Source organism: Oncorhynchus keta, chromosome 35 (assembly GCF_023373465.1).
Source record: "Oncorhynchus keta strain PuntledgeMale-10-30-2019 chromosome 35, Oket_V2, whole genome shotgun sequence".
In the NCBI taxonomy this organism is placed as follows: Eukaryota; Metazoa; Chordata; class Actinopteri; order Salmoniformes; family Salmonidae; genus Oncorhynchus; species Oncorhynchus keta.
In genome coordinates, this window is record NC_068455.1 from 60,393,299 (window position 1) to 60,415,682 (window position 22,384).

The 22,384-nt window shown below is 47.0% G+C and overlaps 1 protein-coding gene across 3 annotated transcripts in view; it reads left to right on the top strand.

The window, feature by feature from the left end:
* Positions 1-22,384, top strand: part of LOC118368767 (synaptopodin-2-like) — a 64,919-nt gene that overhangs the window by 33,658 nt on the left and 8,877 nt on the right. Inside the window, exons 3-4 of one of the 3 annotated variants that reach the window (XM_035753150.2) lie at positions 8,923-9,686; positions 11,476-14,561. In XM_035753150.2, the coding sequence (XP_035609043.2) occupies positions 8,923-9,686; positions 11,476-14,561 (3,850 nt within the window). Of the gene's footprint in view, positions 1-8,922; positions 9,687-11,475; positions 15,387-22,384 lie in introns of all 3 variants that reach the window. The other 2 variants (XM_035753148.2, XM_035753149.2) reach the window with 2 other exon arrangements.

Here is a 22,384-nt window from a genome sequence, read left to right on the forward strand (position 1 = left end):
CTGATTAATTAATTTATACTATTTCATCCTTCTACAAGATATAGTCCCGACACAAATCTAGGGTTGCTAGTTCTGCATCCAGTCGATCGTTCTAAATGTCCATTTCCATATTGCCTGGCAAGATTCTTATACCTTGCTTGCTAGCTAGAGAACGACGGCTAATTTAGAGTCACGCCAAAACGTGCAGCCAGAATAACAGCAAAGTAGCTGCATTTGCATTTGTTTAAGCTGTTTTCTAGTGACATTTATTTGGACAACAATAAGCCAATGATTTCGCCTGGCATGGAAAATGTGCTTACTCGTCAGGACAGAGTTGTTCAGAGGAGCTAGCCAACAACACAGCTACAGTAACACAATCACTCCAAACTGAAGCTGGAAAGACTGCAAAAGCTGCATTTCATTTGACCTTTTTAATTATTATTATTTTTTGTATATATCCATAAAAATGATGCCACCTGATTCATGATTTTAACTGGCTGAGAAACGTTGCCTGCCTGTCTCTCGTCCCGACACATTCATTACTATAGGACAGCAGGAGAACAAATTTGAATATTGAAACAATGCTGCAAAAGTCAGAAAGACAGACAGTAAGGTTTATACAAATCTCCGCTCTTGAAAAGTAGATGTTAGTCTAAAAAAAATTTGAGTTAATGTCTAGATGCTTTTTATAGTGGCGATCAAGTTGCCTGGCTGGGACGATGAGACAGTGGATTGCATTTTAACGTCAACTTATGGAATAGACACCGGCTGGAATGCGGTTTTAACCAATCAGCATTCAGGTTTAGACCCAACCATTGTAAAATTGCATGTACACGTTTGAGTGGCCTGGAACATGGTGGCCGGACGGACAGATAGTGGTTCATTGGTAAGTGCGTTGACCTTTGAGTGTCTTGGCTGCTGACGAACCAGCTGTTGCAGATTTGTGTGCACACTCAACAAGCAGCTTTTAAACAGTTACTCAGTGAGCCTCACACACCATGCGTGTCTGGTGTGCCGTCGGATATTTGTGCCGATGCCCATATTTAAGGGAACACATACAGTGACCTCCAAAAGTATTGGGACAGTGACACATTTGTTGTTGTTTTGGCTAGGTACTCCAGCACTTTGGATTTGAAATTATACAATGCAGACAAAGTGCAAACTGTCAGCTTTCATTTGAGGGTATTTTCATATCAGGTGAATTGTTTAGAAATGACAGCACTTTTTGTACATAGTCACCTCACTTTAGGGGACCAAAAGTATGGGGACATATTCACTTTCACAAGTGTCCAAAACATTATGAACCCCTGCTCTTACCATGAAATAGACGGACCAGGTGAATCCAAGTGAAAGCTAGAATCCCTTTTTAAATCCACTACTCGGGGGTGACAGAATCATGGTGTGAGGGTGCTTTGCTGCAGGAAGGTCTGGTGCACTTCACAAAATAGATGGCGTGACGAGGAAGGGAAATTATGTGGATGTATTGAAGCAACATCTCAAGACATCAGGCAGGAAGTTAAAGCTTGGTTGCAAATGAGTCTTCCAAATGGACATTGACCGCAAGCATACATTTACATTACATTTAAGTCATTTAGCAGACGCTCTTATCCAGAGCGACTTACAAATTGGTGCAAACACCTATGACAACCAGTGGAACAGCCACTTGCATCTAAATCTTGTTGGGGGAGAGAAGGGGGGTGAGAAGGATTACTTACCCTTACTTACCCTATCCTAGGTATTCCTTGAAGAGGTGGGGTTTCAGGTGTCTCCGGAAGGTGGTGATTGACTCCGCTGTCCTGGCGTCGTGAGGGAGTTTGTTCCACCATTGGGGGCCAGAGCAGCGAACAGTTTTGACTGGGCTGAGCGGGAACTGTACTTCCTCAGTGGTAGGGAGGCGAGCAGGCCAGAGGTGGATGAACGCAGTGCCCTTGTTTGGGTGTAGGGCCTGATCAGAGCCTGGAGGTACTGAGGTGCCGTTCCCCTCACAGCCCGTAGGCGAGCACCATGGTCTTGTAGCGGATGCGAGCTTCAACTGGAAGCCAGTGGAGAGAGCGGAGGAGCGGGGTGACGTGAGAGAACTTGGGAAGGTTGAACACCAGACGGGCTGCGGCGTTCTGGATGAGTTGTAGGGGTTTAATGGCACAGGCAGGGAGCCCAGCCAACAGCGAGTTGCAGTAATCAAGACGGGAGATGACAAGTGCCTGGATTAGGACCTGCGCCGCTTCCTGTGTGAGGCAGGGTCGTACTCTGCGGATGTTGTAGAGCATGAACCTACAGGAACGGGACACCGCCTTGATGTTAGTTGAGAACGTCAGGGTGTTGTCCAGGATCACGCCAAGGTTCTTAGCGCTCTGGGAGGAGGACACAATGGAGTTGTCAACCGTGATGGCGAGATCATGGAACGGGCAGTCCTTCCCCGGGAGGAAGAGGAGCTCCGTCTTGCTGAGGTTCAGCTTGAGGTGGTGATCCGTCATCCACACTGATATGTCTGCCAGACATGCAGAGATGCGATTCGCCACCTGGTCATCAGAAGGGGGAAAGGAGAAGATGAATTGTGTGTCGTCTGCATAGCAATGATAGGAGAGACCATGTGAGGTTATGACAGAGCCAAGTGACTTGGTGTATAGCGAGAATAAGAGAGGGCCTAGAACAGAGCCCTGGGGGACACCAGTGGTGAGAGCGCGTGGTGAGGAGACAGATTCTCGCCACGCCACCTGGTAGGAGCGACCTGTCAGGTAGGACGCAATCCAAGCGTGGGCCGCGCCGGAGATGCCCAACTCGGAGAGGGTGGAGAGGAGGATCTGATGGTTCACAGTATCGAAGGCAGCCGATAGGTCTAGAAGGATGAGAGCAGAGGAGAGAGAGTTAGCTTTAGCAGTGCGGAGCGCCTCCGTGATACAGAGAAGAGCAGTCTCAGTTGAATGACTAGTCTTGAAACCTGACTGATTTGGATCAAGAAGGTCATTCTGAGAGAGATAGCGGTAGAGCTGGCCAAGGACGGCACGCTCAAGAGTTTTGGAGAGAAAAGAGAGAAGGGATACTGGTCTGTAGTTGTTGACATCGGAGGGATCGAGTGTAGGTTTTTTCAGAAGGGGTGCAACTCTCGCTCTCTTGAAGACGGGAGGGACGTAGCCAGCGGTCAGGGATGAGTTGATGAGCGAGGTGAGGTAAGGGAGAAGGTCTCCGGAAATGGTCTGGAGAAGAGAGGAGGGGATAGGGTCAAGCGGGCAGGTTGTTGGGCGGCCGGCCGTCACAAGACGCGAGATTTCATCTGGAGAGAGAGGGGAGAAAGAGGTCAGAGCATAGGGTAGGGCAGTGTGAGCAGAACCAGCGGTGTCGTTTGACTTAGCAAACGAGGATCGGATGTCATCGACCTTCTTTTCAAAATGGTTGACGAAGTCATCTGCAGAGAGGGAGGAGGGGGGGGGGGGGAGGATTCAGGAGGGAGGAGAAGGTGGCAAAGAGCTTCCTAGGGTTAGAGGCAGATGCTTGGAATTTAGAATGGTAGAAAGTGGCTTTAGCAGCAGAGACAGAGGAGGAAAATGTAGAGAGGAGGGAGTGAAAGGATGCCAGGTCCGCAGGGAGGCGAGTTTTCCTCCATTTCCGCTCGGCAGCCTGGAGCCCTGTTCTGTGAGCTCGCAATGAGTCGTCGAGCCACGGAGCGGGAGGGGAGGACCGAGCCGGCCTGGAGGATAGGGGACATAGAGAGTCAAAGGATGCAGAAAGGGAGGAGAGGAGGGTTGAGGAGGCAGAATCAGGAGATAGGTTGGAGAAAGTTTGAGCAGAGGGAAGAGATGATAGGATGGAAGAGGAGAGAGTAGCGGGGGAGAGAGAGCGATGGTTGGGACGGCGCGATACCATCCGAGTAGGGGCAGTGTGGGAAGTGTTGGATGAGAGCGAGAGGGAAAAGGATACAAGGTAGTGGTCGGAGACTTGGAGGGGAGTTGCAATGAGGTTAGTGGAAGAACAGCATCTAGTAAAGATGAGGTCAAGCGTATTGCCTGCCTTGTGAGTAGGGGGGGAAGGTGAGAGGGTGAGGTCAAAAGAGGAGAGGAGTGGAAAGAAGGAGGCAGAGAGGAATGAGTCAAAGGTAGACGTGGGGAGGTTAAAGTCGCCCAGAACTGTGAGAGGTGAGCCGTCCTCAGGAAAGGAGCTTATCAAGGCATCAAGCTCATTGATGAACTCTCCGAGGGAACCTGGAGGGCGATAAATGATAAGGATGTTAAGCTTGAAAGGGCTGGTAACTGTGACAGCATGGAATTCAAAGGAGGCAATAGACAGATGGGTAAGGGGAGAAAGAGAGAAAGACCACTTGGGAGAGATGAGGATCCCGGTGCCACCACCCCGCTGACCAGAAGCTCTCGGGGTGTGCGAGAACACGTGGGCGGACGAGGAGAGAGCAGTAGGAGTAGCAGTGTTATCTGTGGTGATCCATGTTTCCGTCAGTGCCAAGAAGTCAAGGGACTGGAGGGAGGCATAGGCTGAGATGAACTCTGCCTTGTTGGCCGCAGATCGGCAGTTCCAGAGGCTACCGGAGACCTGGAACTCCACGTGGGTCGTACGCGCTGGGACCACCAGATTAGGGTGGTCGCGGCCACGCGGTGTGGAGCGTTTGTATGGTCTGTGCAGAGAGGAGAGAACAGGGATAGACAGACACATAGTTGACAGGCTACAGAAAAGGCTACGCTAATGCAAGGAAATTGGAATGACAAGTGGACTACACGTCTCGAATGTTCAGAAAGTTAAGCTTACGTAGCAAGAATCTTATTGACTAAAATGATTAAAATGATACAGTACTGCTAAAGTAGGCTAGCTGGCAGTAGCTGCGTTGTTGGCACTACACTAATCAAGTCGTTCCGTTGAGTGTAATAATTTCTACAGTGCTGCTATTCGGGGCTAGCTGGCTAGCTAGCAGTGTTGTTTACGTTACGTTGAGTTAAAAGAACGACAATAGCTGGCTAGCTAACCTAGGAAATCGGTCTAGACTACACAATTATCTTTGAAACAAAGACGGCTATGTAGCTAGCTATGTAGCTAGCTACGATCAAACAAATCAAACCGTTGTACTGTAATGAAATGAAAATGTGATACTCCCTGACCGGTGATTGAATTCGAATCAGTAAACGTGTGGTGACGTTGGCTAGCTGTTAGCTGTTAGCTGTTGGCTAGCTAGCAGAGTCTCCTACGTTAAGGACGACAAATAGCTGGCTAGCGAACCTCAGTGAATTAAGATAATCACTCCAAGGCTACACACACTAAACTACACAGTTATCTTGAAACAAAGACAGCTATGTAGCTAGCTAACACTGAACTAATCAAGTCGTACAGTTGAGTGAATAGCACTACAGTGATGCTAATCTGTGTGCGTTAGCTAGCGTTGCTAGCTCCTGGGCGAATAGCAGTGAAGGCTACGTTAGGGCGACGAAATACGAAATACGATAATTATGCAATTATCTCTGATACAAGGACGGCTATGTAGCTAGCTAAGAAGAATTGCTAAGATTATGTAGCTAGCTAACAGTAAACTAATCAAGTCGTACAGTTGAGTGAATAGCACTACAGTGATGCTAATCTGTGTGCGTTAGCTAGCGTTAGCTAGCTCCTGGGCGAATAGCAGTGAAGGCTACGTTAGGGCGACGAAATACGATAATTATGCAATTATCTCTGATACAAGGACGGCTATGTAGCTAGCTAAGAAGAATTGCTAAGATTAGACAAATCAACCGTTGTACTATAATGAAATGTAATGAAAAAGTTATACAACCTGCAGAGCGAAGTGCGAATGCGACCGCTCGCTCCAACCGGAACCGGAAAACTTTCAAAGTTGTGGCAAAATGGCTTAAGGACAACAAAGTTAAGGTATTGGAGTGGCCAGGTGGAGGCAGTCAGGAGAGTGGAGGCAGCAGGAGAAGGGAACCAGCATTTACGAGGGAACACGGCTGGCGAGGAAGCCCGAGAGGCAGCCCCAATAAATATTTGGGGGGGTGACACACGGGGAGTGTGGCAGAGTCAGGTTGGAGACCTGAGCCCACTCCCCACACTGCTTACCGGGTCGAGCATGTGACTGATCAGGCCCCGTGCTATGGGGTGATGCGCACTGTGTCTCAGCCGAGTATTCACAGGCCGGTGTGCTCAGTGTCAGCGTTCCGCATTTGCCGGGTGGAAGCTGGCATCCAGCCAGAACTGAGCTGCCAGAGCCGCCCGTCTGTCCCGGGCTGCCAGAGCCGCACGTCTGTCCGGAGCTGCCAGAGCCGCCCGTCAGTCCGGAGCTGCCAGAGCCGCCCGTCAGCCCGGAGCCGCCAGAGCCGCCCTTCACTCCGGAGCCGCCAGAGTCGCCCTTCACTCCGGAGCCGCCAGAGTCGCCCTTCACTCCGGAGCCGCCAGAGTCGCCCTTCACTCCGGAGCCGCCAGAGTCGCCCTTCACTCTGGAGCCGCCAGAGTCGCCCTTCACTCCGGAGCCGCCAGACTCGCAGCCCCTCAGTCCAGAGGCGCCCCTCAGTCCAGAGGCGCCCCTCAGTCCAGACGCGCCCCTCAGTCCAGACGCGCCCCTCAGTCCAGTGGCGCCCTCTACGAGGGTCTTCAGTCCGGGACCCGCTGCAAGGGTCCACTTCCCGCACCCGAGCCGCTACCGTAAGGAAGGCCCACCCGGACCCTCCCCTTTAGAGTCAGGTTTTGCACCTTTGGGGGTACTGTCACTAAGGTGGGCATTGTATGTCCCCTTTTCTATGTTTTTGTATTTCTTTGTTTTTGGCCGGGTATGTTTCTCAATCAGGGACAGCTGTCTATCGTTGTCTCTGATTGAGAACCATACTTAGGTAGCTCTTCCCCACGTGGGTTTTGTGGGTAGTTGTTTCCTGTTTTGTGGTTTTTCACCTTACAAGGCTGTTTCATGTCATTCACTCTCTTTGTTGTTTTTTGTCATTCAGTGTTCAGTTTATTTCATTAAATTTACTATGAACACTTACGACGCTGCGTGTTGGTCCGATGATTCCTATTCCTCATCATCAGACGAAGAGGAGAGCCGTTGCATCTGGCCTTTCTTTGGACACTGTGTTAACTAACCTCCAGACAAGCTTCAGACGAGCTTCAATGCCATACAACTCTCCTTTCTTGGCCTCCAACTGCTCTTAAATGCAAATAAAACTAAATGCATGCTATTCAACCGATCGCTGCTCACACCTTCACTACTCTGGACACTTAGAATATGTGGACAACTACAAATACCTAGGTGTCTGGTTAGACTGTAAACTCTCCTTCCAGACTCACATTAAGCATCTCCAATCAAAAATTAAATCTAGAATCGGCTTCCTATTTCGCAACAAAGCATCCTTCAATCATGCTGCCAAACATACCCTAGTAAAACTGACTATCCTACCGATCCTTGACTTCGGCAATGTCATTTACAAAATAGCCTCCTAGCAAAGACTTATGGATGACCTGGAGCCAGTGGGTTTGGCGACGAATATGAAGCGAGGGCCAGCCAACGAGAGCGTACAGGTCACAGTGGTGGGTAGTATATGGGGCTTTGGTGACAAAACGGATGGCACTGTGATAGACTGTATCCAATTTGCTGAGTAGAGTGTTGGATGCTTTGAGTAGAGTGTTATCTCAGCTCACTGGTCACCATAGCAGCACCCACCGGTAGCACGTGCTCCAGCAGGTATATTTCACTGGTCACCCCCAAAGCCAATTCCTTCTTTGGCACCTTTTCTTCTAGTTCTCTGCTGCCAATGACTGGAACGAACTGCAAAAATCACTGAAGCTGGAGACTCATATCTCCCTCTCTAATTTTAAGCACCGGCTGTCAGAGCAGCTCACAGATCACTGCACTTGTACATAGCCCATCTGTAAATAGCCCATCTGTAAATAGCCCATCCAACTTCCTCATCCCCATGCTGTTATTTATTTGATTTATTTTCCTACTTTGCACCCCAGTATCTCCACTTGCACACTCATCTTCTGCACATCTATCACTCCAGTGTTTAATTGCTAAATTGTAATTATTTTGCCGCTGTGGCCTACTTATTGCCTTACCTCCCTTATCCTTCCTCATTTGCACACACTGTATATAGACTCTTTCTATTGTATTATTGACTGTATGTTTGTTTATTCCATGTGTAACTCTGTGTTGTTGTTTGTGTCGCACTGCTTTGCTTTATCTTGGCCAGGTCTCAGTTGTAAATGAGAACTTGTTCTCAACGAGCCTACCTGGTTAAATAAAGGTGAAATAAAAATAAATAAAATAAAATTCAGGGCAGGTGGGGCAGAGCCTGTTTTGTGTATTATTTTGGCATTAGTACGTGCCAATATATTCTCCAAACACCGGCTTCGAGGGCATTATCACTTAATTAAATATGCTTGGTCACATCTCTCACCCCCTTCCCTTTTGGTTGCTAGGTTCTAATTGACTCCAATGCAATAATTGTAGTGACACAACGACATACTACATTTCTCTATGATGCTGAAAGGGGAAATGAAGTGGAGCCCAATTGAAATGTGATTACCTTCCACTTTAGTGCTTCACTCTAGTCATTTAACATGAGGGACAGAGATTGAGTTTGCGTGATTATGGTGACCACTTGAGGGGCCAGTGGTGAGAGAGCTTTAGTTAACACAAACGTCAAGTGCTCTGGTGCGCAGCACAATATTCAACGATATTACATATTGGAAATCCAGGTAATCAAACCATGAGATCAAAAAACATGTTTTTTTTTTAAATGAGATGTTTTATGCCAGTCCCCAGATAACCTTTTGCCTGTGTCTACAAGGGAAAGGGAAACTGAGACATATTATCTATCTCTATCTATCCCATTTCAAACCAAATGACCATACTCTTATTATGCACAGTCTAAACACTTGTAAATTCAAAGTGATTTTCATTGAATGTGATGATGATGTATGATGTGTTATGCTCCTAACTCTCCACCCCCCCTGCTCATACAGATGCTGTGCACTAACCCCCGGGGCATTTAATTCAGAGGAGACCTACTTTGGCACAAGGGAGTCCTCTGGTGAGGCTTTGGAAAGCACCAACCTCCGCATCCTGTCCCTTTGCAGGTCCCAACCACCCAGAGAGCTCTACATCGCTGAGTCCCAGGATGAGACCTACTATGGGGAGACGGAGAGTGACACGGAGGCCGCTAGAGGGACCCATCTGGTCCGTACCCAGATCTGCGGCCCAGAGTCCCAGTTACTCGGAGGGGGAGAATACGGAGGTCGAGTAGGACCCCAGGGAGGGGGTTTCGCCCCAGGGGCAATGGTGGAGCTCCAGTTGTCCCTCTCTGAACACACCCTGGAGGATCCTGTCTGCACCTCCCTGGGGAGTGCTCTTGGAATAGAGGGGGAGATCCAGGCGAGAGAGGCCCTCCAGAACAAGGCCCTCTTCCATACCACCACCCACTCGCTCTACGTCTGTGGCCCAGCTAGGGAGCCCCTAAGTCAGCATGGAGTGGTGGAGATCACCCTGCAGCATCCCGCAGCCAGAAGGGGTTCTCCATGTCTGGTAGAGGGGGAGGGTGCCTGTGGGGCCAGTGGAAATGTTGGTGGAGCCCCCAGGGAGGAAGGAGCAGGGCAAAGCCAGGGAGCTCCTGCCTCCTTCACTGTCTCCTTCGGAATTCCCAAAGAGGGTGCCGAGCCAGCAGAGGAGCCAGACTCGGATTCGGAGAAGGACCTTGGGAAACCCAACAAGCACCGGGCCAGGCACGCCAGTGAGTACTCTATGCTTGTTTCCACTGTTACTTGTCCTGCTTTGTGTGTGTATTTATGAGGGTCAAATTACTGTTGTCTTATAGGGTGCACAGACTAATAGCAGACTGACATACTGTAGCACTGCTGTGAACTGCATTTGTCAACTCAACTCTTGGGAGGCATGTGTGCATTCCTTAGCCCGGTGCCCTGTTGCATACAAAAATGTGTCCCCAAAAATAGTAGATGCTCTTTCTTACTTGGGAGGGGTTTTGTTTGGACTGAAGCAGAGAGGTCCAGTTCAAGCCTGAATAGTATCCAGTTTGTAGTATCCAAGATCACTGAGGGCAGGATTGTGGCAATATAATGGGTAGAGATAGAGAATGATCATGTTTTAAAAAATATATATAAATGTTTTCCTCTAGCTTAGAATAGTGGCTTGATGAGGATGTCTCTTTCAGGGCGATAAGTATGACATTTAATTGAATGCCAGCGCATTGATGATGCCTGCAGACGTGCTCTTTGACGGACACCAGCATGTGCTGCACTAGCCCGTTACCCGATCCTTTAAAACCGTATGTCTTAGCCCGAGCCGTAAAGCCGAAGCTCACTACTCCCAGTCTTCCTCCACCTTGAGGTTAGTCGTACTGAGAGAAATAAAAATGTAAGGACGGGGTACTTTTTTAAATCATCGCTTTTTATGTTTGCGTATGTGTGTGTAGGGTTGGTGCTGTGAAAGAGTGTGTGGACATGACTGTCGTGGCCTCGGGTTTAGGTGACAGATCCGAGGGTGGACTTACAGATAAGGAGTGTGAAAGGTGCTTGGGTGCTGGTGAATGCACTCCCGTCCCACAGACTATTTTTAATTCATTTTATCTCTTCTATGCTCTGCCATTGGCTCAAACTATGGGGACCACCCATTTGAATAGGCTTTCACAGCTTTGTTAATATCGTGTATTATCGGGGAACAAACTAGGAGGATATTAGACAGTTGGTCAGAGAATTAGGTAATTGCTTTTTGTGTTGATTTAATAGAGATTTTGGAGATTGAATGATCAAATCTGTGATAAGTTTCGGCACTGAGGTAAGCCTTTTTGTTGGGCTATAGATAACCAAGTATAATTTCAGGACCAGGAAAATATTGAATGAATGAGTGAATGAATGGATTAGATTTAGCTCTTATGTATGTTTATGGAAATGTGTAGGTTATTGTTTGCATTTATGTCATTTGAGGGATTTCTACAAATGTGTTTTGCTTGAAAAAAAGATTCCGGTTTTCAATATAATGGGGTGAATACAATTGTCTGCTATGATATTTAACAATGCTTTTAATTTACTATCTAATAGCATGGTGTGATTTAAGTTTGCAGTTTGTCAGAATTTCTGCTATTTTTCATGTCTGCCATTTAAACAGTGATTGATTCCACTGAAATATCAGTGGAAGTAATTAGTGAGTGGTTGCATTAATGTATTAAGATATGTTTTCACAATGTCATTAGGGTGGACATGCAGTGTTAAGGTGTATTCGAGATTATCATAAGACTCATAAGAAAATGTGGTTGCATTGCAGGCCTGCTGGTATCTGAAAATAGTGTAACTTGGTGTGGAAAACATTTTCCGATGGATGTTCACCCAAATGGAATGATTTGTGGTCGTCTCAATTAGACCCAAGCTATTAATAACCATTATATGCAGTTCAATTAAATGGGCCACAAGAAGCAACCATTTGAAATATCCCTCGTCTCTCTCCCTCTACCCTCTCTCTTCCTCCCTCCCTCCACCTGTCTCTCTCTCCCTCTCTTTATTTTGCAGGGCTCAGGCGCAGTGAGAGCCTGTCAGACAAGCAGGTGAAGGAGGCCAAGTCTAAATGTAAGCGCATTGCTATTCTTCTGAACGCTGACGCTCCCAACCCCAACAACAAGGGGGTGTTGATGTTCAAGAGGCATCGACAGAGGGCCAAGAAGTACACACTCGTCAGCTACGGCACTGGTGAGAGCGAACCAGAGTACGAGGAAGACGACAGCGAGGAAGACTACGAGGAAAAAGACCCCAGAGCGATCAAATTTACCCTCTTAGCCACCACCAGCGATTCAGAGCTTGACGAGGACTTCTTTACTAATGCCCATGGTGGAGGCAGAGTGATAACCTGCGACTGGGACACGGGACTACTCAATATCGAGCGCAAGCTCAATTCCGGAGAGGAGATGGAGCAACTGCCCAACACCACGGGCAAGGGGGCCACAATGTTTTCCCAGCGCCGCCAGCGCATGGACGAGATCGCTGCCGAACATGAGGAGATGAGGCGCCAGGGGATTCCTGTGGAGGGAGTGCAGGAGGTGGAGAAGCATGCAGCCTACCAGCAGATGGAGGAGCGCTCGTACATGCAGGCCACCACAGAGAGCCAGGCCTACATGGACGTGAACGTGCACCAGAAGCAGCAGCAACAGTATCAGCAGTTCCAAGAACAGCAGTATTACGAGCAGCAACAGCAGCAACAGCAGCAATACCAGCAGCAGCAGCAGCAGCAGCAATACCAGCAGCAACAACAGTACGAGCAGCAGCAATACAACCAGCAGCAGCAATACCAGCAGCAACAACAGTACGAGCAGCAGCAGTACCACCAGCAGCAGCAAATTCAACAGTACTCATCTAACATAAATGGCGTCGCCAAACACCAAAGCAATGAAATGCAGAGTTCCATGAGCAATCGAACCCCCCAACCCTTCTCGGTACAAAACCAGGTGCCCGTCCCATTTCTTACCCCAATGAGTGGGAACAACCAAGAAGCGATGAGTCAGGGGGAGCAGATTGCCTCGCGCGACGAGCGCATTTCAACGCCGGCTATTAAGTCTGGGATCTTGCAGGACACAAGGAACAGATTCAAGGGCAAGCCAATGTTCAATTTCAAACAGGCTCCCAAAGTTCCACCCAACCCGGAGCTTATGAATCTCCTCAACAGGAGTGACAAGAAGTTGGATTTCGAGTCAGCTACGGAAGAGGACTACCTTAGCTTGGGGGCTGAGGCTTGCAACTTTCTCCAGTCACCAAGGGTCAAACATAAGACGCCTCCACCAGTCGCTCCCAAGCCCATCATTAATCCCAACTCTCCGCCTTGGTCCCCTCAGCCTGAGCTGGCCAACCAGGAGTTGCCACTGCATGCTGAAAATAGTGTCCCCGCACCTGCTACAGCCTCCGACCTGGAGTCCGCCCCTGCTCCAGAACTGGATCCAACCCCTGTACCGGCCCCAGAACCCTCCCCCCCTCTTGCACCCCAGGACGTTCCTGCCAACACCCCCTCTCCAGAAGAACACACATGGAGTCCCCCAGGGTCCCAGGCAGAGCAGCAGCCCCAGCAAGCGCCAGCCTGGGGAAGAAATGGACCTTCTCCACCTCAGCTTCATTCGCAACCCGAGCCTCAAGTGAGTTCTAAGCCTCCACCACAAACACAGGCACAACAGCAGCCACAACTGCAGCCACCCGTGAGTACTTGGACACCTGCTGAAATGAAGCCCCAAGCTCCAGCTCCAAGTCAGTCCCCACCACAGCTCCCTTGGGTGACTCCCCAACCTCCTCCTCCTCAGCCTCAAGCTCAGCCTCAGCCACCAATTAATTATTGGGCTGCCCAGCCCCAATGGGCTCAACCTCAAGAGCAATCACAGGTCCAACCACCATGGGTTCAGCCTCAAGAACAAGTACAACAACAGCCCCAGTCACATTGGGCTCAGCCTCAAGAACAAGTTCAGCAACAGCCCCAGCCACCATGGACTCAGCCTCAAGAACAAGCACAGGCCCAGCCACCATGGGTTCAACCTCAAGAACAAGTCCAGCAACAGCCCCAGCCACCTTGGGCTCAGCCTCAAGAACAAGTTCAGCAACAGCCCCAGCCACCATGGACTCAGCCTCAAGAACAAGCACAGGCCCAGCCATCATGGGTTCAACCTCAAGTTCAGCAACAGCCCCAGCCACCATGGGCTCAGCCTCAAGAACAAGTTCAGCAACAGCCCCAGCCACCTTGGGTTCAGCCTCAAGAACATGTACAGCAACAGCCCCAGCCACCATGGGGTCAACAACCTCAGCCTCCACAACAGGCTTGGCCCCAGGCCCAGGCCCAGCCTCAGCCACCTTGGGTGTCATCACCTCAGCCTCCAATGAATGCATGGACACCACCACAGAGCCAGGCCCAGCCACCACAGCCACCTTGGGCCCAATCAGCCCAACCCCAACCTACAGGTCAGCCCCAACCCCATATGAATACATGGTCCCAAGCACCTGCTCAGGCTCAAGCACCTGCTCAGGCTCAAGCACCTGCTCAGGCTCAGGCTCAAGCACAGCTACCCATTAATGCCTGGACCCCAGATCAGAATCAGGTCCAGCCACAGTCACATTGGGCCCAAACAACTCCAACCCAATCCCCATCCCAGCAATGCTGGCAACAGCCACCTCCACAGCAGACACCCCCACAGCCACCTATGAATGCATGGGCCCCGGCTCAGGCACAGCCTCAGACACACACAAGTACCTGGGCCCCACAACCACAGCAAGCCCCAGTAAATACCCAGACCCCGATGGACAGAGTGGCTCAAACTTCTCCGAAACCTGGGAATGCCCAACAAAATGCTCCCCGTTCTATTCCTCCACCTCGCCCACAGCGAATGAATTCTTACACGCTTGGAGAAAGGTCATCGTCACCCCTCATCAATCCAATGGCCAGCGTGTTGGTACCAGTGCGAGGCATGGGCTCAGCTTTGTCGATGCCGGCTGTTACGGGGAAAGGAGCTGATTTGTTCGCCAAGAGGCAGTCTCGTATGGAGAAGTATGTAGTGGATTCGGACACTGTGCTGGCAGCCACTGCACAGGCAGCCCAGCAAGCCCAGGCAGCCACTGCGCAGGAAAACAAGGCAAGGTCCACATCGCCCTCTCCCTCCGTACCTCATTCGTGGAAATATTCACCCAATTGCAGAGCTCCCCCTACATCAAATTACAACCCCATACAGTCCCCGTCCTACCCACCAGGGGCCATTAAGCAACCCCCTCCATCTAGCCCTATGGCCAAAGCCAAGAAAGGGAAAGGCAAACCTGCCTGCAAACCCCTTGCTGTTATAGATGTTATGAAACATCAGCCATATCAGCTCAATGCCTCCCTTTTTACATATGGCCCAGCAGTGGAGGCTGCCGAGGCTGCCAAGGCCGCTGCACCAAAGCCTGCCCCAGCCCCTGCCCCAGTCCCTCCAAACCAAAACCAACCAATCAGTTATGAGCAACTTTCCCCTGTCCAGCCGGCTGGACCAATGAATTCTGCCTATCCACAGCAGCCCCAGCAGCCCTATGGGATGCCCCCTCAACCACACATGCACGATAGTCCCTACCACCAAGTCCCACTTAATGCTTACCAGCCACCTAATAACCCCTACCAGCAAGCTCCTGCTGGCCCTTACCAACAACCATATAATCCCCTTTACCAACAAGCCCATCCAGCCCCTTATCTACCCCAGCACCATCCCCAGCCCCAAGCTCCAAACTCTTCCTACCAACCGACCCCCCAAGGTCCATATCAGCCAGCCCATAGCCCCCCTTACCAAGCAGCACCCCAAGCCCCCTACCAGCCACTACCTCCCAGTACCTATGTGGTCCCCAGCTTTCCGATAGCGGCAAAGCCTGAGTCCATCTCTGGGGGCAGCACCGCTCCAAAGCCCAGGTTCATGGCCAAAAAGAGTTCAGCCCAGGTATGGAAGCCAGCACCTGTGGAGAAAGAGTGATTTTGATAGGATGACTAAGTGATATTTGCTTGAAACAACATAAGATCTAGTTAAAATAGACATTCATACAAATGCAATATATTCGTAGAAGGCTTTTAACATGCTTTTCTAAATAATTTACAGCCAACATATTTTTTTTAAATGATGTCACAATATGACACATTTTAAAATGTCAAATATCATAAAGTTCGGATGTAGTTTTCCACCAGCTAAGCAAAGCTTTTCAAAGTGTGTTTCTTAGCATTAATGCAATGCGAAACACATTAAACATTAAGTATATGATATTGGTATAGCTTATTACTTACCCGAGCCAACAAAAATGATAAAATGTAGATTTTCAGGAAAGCCATGAAATGCATTCAATGGACTTATGATGTGAATCAGTGTTGATTCATCGGAGTCTGTGAGCAGACATTGACAGAATGTGAACAGGTGAGTGTTTATTGCTGAGAAAAAAATGGAAATGAGAGTAGATTGAAAGGTGATTTAAGAAAATGTTGGTGATGAGTACTGAGGAGGTGCCTGAGCGAGTGCTAATTTTGAGAATCTTTTCTGCAATATCAACAGTGTATTTGTTAGCTGTTAAGATGTGCAGTAATGGTTTGTCAAAATTGACCTTGATGACAAAGGGAAGACTAAATGATTAGTAGTGACTAAAGAGGTTTAAAACATGGTAAGGGAGACCAGGACTGGTCAGTTGAAATATATTTAGAGACAAGTTTGAGAACTGTCTGACTTTATTTGACATATTCTCCTGAGACCCAGTTTTAGATCATTTATACATTTTTTATTAAGTTTATTAAGTTTTTGGGGTGAAAAAAAAAACATGTCAAAGGATGTTCACTGTAGTGGCCATTAGGACTGTGTTGTTAGTAAATATGAAAAAATATGAACGATTACAGTAAGTAGGTAAAGAACATTGTTTACCTCTTATTTAATGTCACATATGATTACATTGCTCTAAAACTCACCAAACTATTCCTGAGATATTTACCTATTAGAAACCATTTGAAAATCAAACTCACAAAAATGATAATTATACAATTACAGACACTTACTATGAAATGTGCTAATTGTGATGGTAGGCATTTTGAAGAATCATAAAGACAAAAATGATCAAGGTGACACCCCCACACATGTTACCATTGGAAAGCCCAGAATGTCCTCTCAAAGGTACAACAGGATCTACCACAGTGGCATGTATGGCCTAAGAGATACGGACCAAAAACGAATGTCCATTAGAGAGGACGAAAATGAATTCCTGGATCTTAGGAGGATATGTATGTTTTGTATGTATAGAGAAATTATTTCGATTTTGTGGATATAATGCTCATATGCTATAATGAATAGGAAACCTGCCGAAATAATGTTCACAGAAAAATATTCATAAATTACATTGCAAAAAGTTAATGTATTGTATTTTATGGAAGTATATAGGTAACTGCCAAAATAAAGGAAACACGAGTAAATTAGGGATACAAAGTATATTGAAAGCATGTGCTTCCACACAGGTGTCGTTCCTAAGTTCATTAAGAAATGTTCATCTCATCATGCATAAGGTCATGTATAAAAATGCCCAGTTGCCCATTATTTTGGCAACCATGGCTAGAAGAGATCTTAGTGACTTTGAAAGGGAGGTCTCAAAGGAGCATAGGGGGTTTAAAGGGTGTGTGTGTGTGTGTGTCTGGCCCCCATCTCTGAGAGGTGGAATGTACTTGGACGAATGTAGGATGTAGATCGTGTACAATTTCCTTCAGCGTCTTCCAAAGATCCTACTTGAATGGTTTGGTTTTATTTTAAACTTTTTACCAGCTGTTGCGTCATGTTAGGTTCCTACATTTAAACTGTCCCAATGTCACAGATCATATGTTTGTGTGTAGTGAGAGCTGTTGGTTTGGGAGGGTTAGTCGGCTTGTATTTCACCTACACGAATGGCAGTCACGCACTACCTCTCTCGCCCTGGCCTACGAATGATTGTCTTTTCTCACTTTTCTGATTTCAGCTTTGCATCCTTCTTCTATGTTTCTGTCCACCTGCTCTTTGATTTGACATAATGCCAAAAACAAACATCATTAAAGGGATATTTAAATAAGCGCAGTTACAGAAAATAGGTTAGCTTAGGATGAAACCACCCTGAAATGTTAAAGGTATCATTTCGTGTAGGGCTGCTTCCTTTCGTTTTTCAAGTTGTTTCTTTTTCGTTTCCTTTTGTGTGTTTCTTCTCCATAGTGCACTTTCTGTAAGATTCACATCGGTGCAATTAAAATGTGTTTTATCCTTCTGTTTGCGTTTCCTTGGTTGGTCTCTTCTGCATGCATTGTTTAGATCCCGTTCTGTTTGTTACTCTTTACTTTTCCTCTATACCTTCTTTATGCTTGGCACAACATTGTTCCCACCTTGTCACCACTTCACCCTATTTTCTGTACAAAACAAATGACCACACCCACACAATTAAAATATGTATTCATTGTTTTGTTACTTCTTCACCCAAATATGACAACGGATGGATTGTAGGTTTAGATTTACAAAACGGCAACACATCTTGGACTATTTTCAGTCATGGCAAAATACAAATCATACTTTCAATAATCACAGCCGAAGGGACTTTGAGAACATAGAGACAACTAGGACAGAGGAGAAGAAACTTGTGCAGGTAATCCATGTCCCTTCTAAACAACTGACATGTTTATTGGCATAGCCAACCTGATTTTGTACTGTCAGAGTGGATATAGCTACCACTGTTACCACTGTGTTTTATTATTGTAAATTCAATGGATAGCCAACCACTTTCCAATAATAGCTCACTGCTCGCCTTCTATAAAAGCCTTGTAACCAGCCAGCTGCCCCTGCTTAGAAATCGGATATGTTCCTCACCCAAACGCCAGAGTTATCTAGATTGCTAGGAAAGTGCTCAAAAGGCACATTCCCATCCCTGAACGCATGGTCACTGATTCTGCATCAAGGGTATTATGGTCTTTGACGACATCATCGAATTGGAGCTTGGAGTGACCTCTTTGGATAAGATTGGAGGATGAGCAAAGCTGTGACCTAAGTGTTTACCCGTCAGTCTTGCATCATCACGTCGTTTTGGGATCCATGTTAGAGGGGTTGTCAAGGGGATGTCATCTGTTTAGAGGGAGTCTTAATATCAATCGGTGCCCAGAGCAGGCTGCAGGAACAGGCTATATCGGGTGGAAATTTGACCCCTACTTGAATGACCTGACTAGAAGAGTCCTGTCCTGGCCTGTTGGCTACACCTGCTTCTTAATCTCATGTAGATTTATGTATTTTATGCATGCTAAGGAATACTTATTTAGATGGATGGCAGCTAGTCTAACACTTAAGAGTGTTGGTTGAAAAGTTGCTGGTTCGAATCCCAGTGACGACTAGGTGAACAATCTGTCGTTGTGCCCTTTAGCAAGGCACTTAACCACAACTGCTTCTGTAAATCGCTCTGGATAAGACGGTCTGCTAGATGACTAGATTTGAAATGTAAAATGTGTTCTACTTGCTTGTCCATTTTAATTACTGTATAGACCTCTGTATGAGTTACGGGAAAGTCGCAATCAAGGCTAAAACTGTCTGGCTTATAGCTAAGGAATGGGAGAGTTCTAGAATGAACAGAAATGCATTTGTTGATGCACAACGTGTTTCCTGGTAGATTAAATGAGACAAGACCCCAAAATGTGTATGTTGTTCACACATTGTCTTTGCCAACAAATGCTCTCATCTCAGTATTTTTCATCTGAGGTAGTCAACAGGTAGTAACAGACAGCGCTTGCTAATAAACCAGTGACGTAGGAGCCAAGTGGAAAACATAGAAAATATCAAATCCATTTGTAGCACTATCACAACAGACCAGGAAACTCTCTCTCCAATGGCCCCAGTTGCCATGACATCATCAAATTCCTAACGGTGACACGCAATGCTAAATGGACTCCCCAATGGTGTGGTAGAGCCAGACTCAATGGTGCCCATCTAAGTTTGACCTTCCATCCCCTACCGTCACCCCCTCCAACCCAAGGCAGACACCCAAGCGTCCCTGGCTGTGGCTGGGAATCAGTGATTAGTTCTCCTTTGCCAAGATAATCCATCTACCTGACCTGCGTGGCATATCAAGAAGCTGATTAAACAGCATAATCATTACACAGGTGCACCTTTTTCTGTGACAATAAAGGGCCACTCTTTAATTTTTTAAAATGTTTATTTAACTAGGCAAGTCAGTTAAGAACACATTCGTATTTACAATGACGGCCTACTGGGGAACAGTGGGTTAACTGCCTTGTTGTCACATGTGCTCCCTCTCTGGCCTCTAGCTCACCAGGCTGCTAGTTATGGCAGCACACCTGTCACCATGGTTACGCGCACCTGCGCGTCATCCAACTCACCTGGATTCCATCACCTCCCTGATTCCATTCCCTATATTTGTCACTCATTACACAGGTTCCTTCCCCAGACGTTATTGTTTCTGTTCCTGTGTTATTCGTGTTTCTTATTTTGTGTTGTGTTTATTAAAACACTCCCTCCCTGAACTTGCTTCCTGACTCTCAGCGCGCTACTTTACCTTGTCAGCTCTGGGATTCGATCCAGCAATGTTTCGGTTACTGGCCCAATGCTTTAACCACTAGGCTACCTGCTGCCCCTAATGTGCAGTTTTGTCACACAACACAATGCCACAGATGTATCAAGCTTTGGGGGAGTGTGCAATTGGCATGCTGAGCTGTTGCCAGATAATTAAATGTTCATTTCTTTACCATTTATTCGCCTCCAATGTCATTTTAGAGAATTTGGCAGTATGGGCAGGAATAAGCTACGGACAATGAACACAATTGCATTTTATAGATGGCAATTTGAAGGAACAAAAACACTGTGAAGAGATTCTGAGGGCCATTTTTGTTCAGTATAATAACCATCATATCAAAGTTAACTTGGAGTCATGTGATGAAATGGTGTGTGGTCCTCCCACTACCACTCAGGAAACCATGCACTTTACTGGGCTACAGATGAAATAACTTATGATGAACTTCACAGGGTGGTGAAGGGTGATCTTGATGCACAGGTTGATCTTGATGCTCCTTTCCAATAAATATAGAGGATAAGATTCTGGTGACATGATGATCGATGATTGACTGCAGTTTGACAAATAAGAATCCATAATAATCTCATCCTGTAGACTAGCCTACCCACATTGTATCTGCGAGTTGTTGGTTAGAGCGCACGTGCCAAGACCAGAGTAGGCACATTTGCTATTTAATACAAAAGTTTTTCTGGAAAAACTATCAGGGGAGTTGAAAATGCTTTGGAAACACACTGAATTTGTTATTTTTTTTCATTACATGAAAACTTAAGCAAATAAGTACATTGTGTGCACTATGTCATCAGGCACTGATTTCTATCCACAACAAGTCCGTTTGGTGGAAACACCACTGGTGGGAAAATGCTCATATTTGCTTTATGCGGATTTTAGAATATTAGAATATTCACATAAAAATCTGTTGCCAATTGGATGGAAACCTAGCTATTGAGTAAGACATGAGGAATCCACAGAAGTGGGCAAAAGCCATACACGGATCCCCACACCAATCCAACCCAAACAACGAGTATATAGTATCAATTCTCTATGTTTGAAAGGTAGTATGGTGCTGCAGCTTGGAGTATTGTTTCTATCAAATCAAATCAAATTTGATTTGTCACATGCGCCGAATACAACAGGTGTAGGTAGACCTTACTGTGATCTTGCAGAGTTACTCCACCACAAGAGTTGCATTTGGCGAAATGCATATGGCACAAGCCTACTCAAGCTGACTGGCTATCGTTCAGGCAAATTAGAAATAAGTGCACTCAGGCTATCCGGAAGGTCAAAGTTAGTTACTTTAAGGAGCAGTTCTCTCTCTATGGGTCTAACTCCAAGAAATTCTGGAAAACAGTTCAAAACCTGGTGAATAAACCTTCCTCCTCACAGCTGCCCATGTCCCTTAATGATGATGATGTGGTTGTTACTGACAAGAAGTACATGGAGCTCTTTAATCACCACTTCATTAAGTCAGGATTCCTATTTGACTCAGCCATGCCTCCTTTCTCGTCCAACATTTCCTCATCTCCCACCCCTTCTAATGCGACCATCCCCGATGCTTCTCCCTCCTTTTCCCCTGTCTCGCTTTCTACCTGCAGGCAGTCACTGAGTCCGGGGTGCTAAAGGAGCTCCTTAAACTTGACCCCAAAAAACCATCTGGATCAGATGGTTTAGATCCTTTGTTATTTAAGGTTGCTGCCCCTTTAATTGCCAAGCCTGTCTCTCCTCTCTAAGAAGGTTCCATTGCTTGGAAGGCAGCCACAGTTCGTCCTTTATTTAAAGGGGGAGATCAGGCTGATCCTAACTGTTATAGGCCTATTTCCCTTTTGCCCTGTTTATCAAAAGTGTTTGAAAAACTTGTCAATAATCAACTGACTGACTTTCTTGATGTCTATTCTCTCGGGTATGGACACATCACTGCACTCTATACTCCTCTGTAAACTGGTCATCTTCTGTATACCCGTCGCAAGACCCACTGGTTTTTGCTTATTTTTAAAACGCTCTTAGGCCTCACTCCCCCCTATCTGAGATATCTACTGCAGCCCTCATCCTCCACATTCAACACCCGTTCTGCGAGTCACATTCTGTTAAAGGTCACCAAACCACACACATCCCTGGGTCGCTCCTCTTTTCAGTTCGCTACAGCTAGCAACTGGAACGAGCTGCAAAAAACACTCAAACGGGACAGTTTTATCTCAATCATCTTCATTCATTCTTAAATCACGGACACTCTTACTGACAGTTGTGGCTGCTTTGTGTGATGTATTGTTGTCTCTACCTTCTTGACCTTTGTGCTGTTGACTGTGCCCAATAATGTTTGCACCATGTTTTGTGCTGCTACCGTGTTGTGTTCGTACCATGTTGTTGTTGTGTTGTGTTGCTACCATGCTGT